The following is a 2500-nucleotide window of genomic DNA, read 5'->3' as shown; positions in this document are numbered from 1 at the left end:
TTAGATCTCGGTGCTTTTTAACTCTAGAACAGAAATCTGAACTTCGGATAAAGCCAGGTTCAACATTGGAGTCAAAGGTTTTTACGGAGGTAATTCTCTCTTTCATGACTCCATGAATCAGTGTTTGTAGTAGTAAATTGTGATATAAATCAGGCTGTGAATGATCTAGAATTAAAGCCCTCTGTACAAACCTTCAGAATAAAGGGGAATATAACTGGAAGGTTTTGTGTCTGTAAGAGCTGAAGTCGAGATTTCTGCTTCAGATTGTGAGAAAACGGCCTTTAAAGATCTGAATGGGGTCAAAATTTAAACTAAGAGACGTCAGCATGAAACTCACATTAAGACAATTATTTTTTGTATTACAAGTTTTCAGAAATGTTCTGTTCAATATGTAAATGATCCATCATCTCCTGCTGATTTATGGTGAAATCTACAGATTCAAACAAAGTGTAATAAAATCAACAGATCAATGTGTATTAGTCTGAAACATATTCTGCCTTCATCTCAACAATAGTGACGTTTCATAAACAATAAAAAGTCGTGTGCAGATTAACGCAAAAAGAAACTTTATTTACAGAGTTTTCATGAAAAAACATCAGAACTTAAAGACAAAACAGCAGCAAAATGTCACAATATGTCACAATATAACATCTTAAATAGACAGAACTGAGCGGCCGGACAGAGAAGAGGTGGAACAAACTGATCAGAGATCAATCTACAGTGTGATTGATGAGCAGGTTTACAGTTTGTGGGTTAAACATGCAGAACGCTCCGTGAATAAACGTCACTTTAACTCTTAAACTGTTGGTTGTTGATGTTCAGCGTCAGCGTGTCGGTAGAGAGGAACAGATCCTGTCGGAGTGTGTCTGCAGAAAGAGAGATCATAGAAACACACAAATCTGTTAATTATTAGTTAATTATCACAGTATTTAAATAAACAAACACTTAAATGTTAAATAGTAATAACAGTGATAGTTAAATGCTCATTTGTAACCTCGTATTAATAATTATTGCCCACAGATTAAAGGGATAGTTCAGTTTGAAGTGACGTTGTCTATCAACATGAGTGGAAGTGTTTGCTGTGTTTCGCTGTCAGGCAGACGATTTTATATTACTTTCTTTAAAGCCACCAGACTCCATTGACAAAAACAGTCATTTTAGCTGGCAGTAAACACAGGAAGTTGCTGCTCTGTCGCTGCCTCGATCGGTGAGTTAGTCTCTGTAAAACTTTGGTGCTCTAACACGTCTGGATCTGAAAATAACGTCAGTCACTGCGGATCGAGGCCGCGGTCGACCAGAAACTCCTGCGTTCTGCACAGTAAAATGACTGTTTTTGTTAAAGGAGTCTGGTGGCTTTAAAGAAAGAAATATAAACGGACAGCGAGGTAAAGCGGTGAAGATTAAAGATCTAAACATAGCGTACATGTATACTGATGTTTATTTATTTAGGTGGATAAAATATGTTTAAAGGATGTGAAACTAGTTTAACAGTTCATTTCTTTATAGCACAACCTGTATCTCATCCAGTGTGCAGCTGACTGACAGCAGCTCATCACTGCTAGAGGAAGAGCAGAGAGGAATCAGAAACCTGCTGCAGTAACTTGGCTCCAAGTCCAGAGTACAAATGTTAAAGAAACCTAGACGGTGGATTATATTCCAGCCAGTGTCACTTCTTTATTCCCAGAGAAAGCGTCCTCACATTGACTTTACACTCTGATATTTACCCGAGAGGAGTCTGTGTGACCTTCAGTCCCGGTCCGGTTGTACAATCACGTTTCTTTCACTTGTTTTTATTCCTTTCTGACACATTTGAGGACGTCGTTACTGAGAGTTTATTTAAATATGGCAGCTGTTTGTGTGACACTTTGAGAGTTGTGTGAGATATTAAACATTATATTCTCTATATACAGTCACATGGTGTCTCTCTCCCTCTGCCTGTGTTGTATCGCAGCCTCTCTGTGGTTTGTTTCCATAGCCGGTCTGCTCCGACTGAAACTGCGTCGGTGAATTAAGGATTTATTTCCACCAAACCAGAGTTGGTGATTGTTGGAAACACTAACAGAGACGCTTTAATGAGTTTTATTCTGTTTCTGTCCACTTTGAAGTGTGTTTTACGATAATCTGCTTAAAATAAAAAGAATACTGGTTTTATTAATGGAGTCTGGTGGGCTGTAGCGCCCGTTGTTTCAGTGAGACATCGAGAGTTTTCTGAACTCACAGCGTTGTGTGGGCGTGGTCCAGGTGAGTTCAGAGAGACAGGTGTGGCTTCCTGTAGGTCTGGTTGGTGATGGACAGGCGGGTCAGCCGGGCGCCGTAATAATCCACGATGTAGTTTGATCCGTCTGCTGGACCCACGATCTGCAGGAGGCACACAGACAGGTAACGCTTAACAAACAGGTGGGAGGTAATCTCAACACGCAGAAACCAGGACTCCATTCAGTGTCCGACCACTGCAACTCAACCTTTAAACAGTTAGCAGTGTTTGTTTGTAGATTTACAT

The 2500-nt window shown here is 39.9% G+C and overlaps 1 protein-coding gene across 1 annotated transcript in view; it reads right to left on the bottom strand.

The window, feature by feature from the left end:
- Positions 1 to 549: 549 nt before the first annotated feature.
- Positions 550 to 2500, bottom strand: part of tm2d1 (TM2 domain containing 1) — a 7831-nt gene continuing 5880 nt past the window's right edge. The window contains exons 6-7 of the mRNA XM_051375672.1: positions 2219 to 2358; positions 550 to 866 (exon numbers count right to left, since the gene is read on the bottom strand). Of these exons, the coding sequence (XP_051231632.1) occupies positions 2248 to 2358 (111 nt within the window). The 3' untranslated portion in view covers positions 550 to 866; positions 2219 to 2247. The remainder of the gene's footprint in view (positions 867 to 2218; positions 2359 to 2500) is intronic.

The sequence above is a fragment of the Dicentrarchus labrax genome, unplaced genomic scaffold, assembly GCF_905237075.1.
Source record: "Dicentrarchus labrax unplaced genomic scaffold, dlabrax2021, whole genome shotgun sequence".
In the NCBI taxonomy this organism is placed as follows: Eukaryota; Metazoa; Chordata; class Actinopteri; family Moronidae; genus Dicentrarchus; species Dicentrarchus labrax.
The sequence above is the reverse complement of the archived record's forward strand: the minus strand, read 5'-3'. Positions and strand labels throughout refer to the sequence as shown.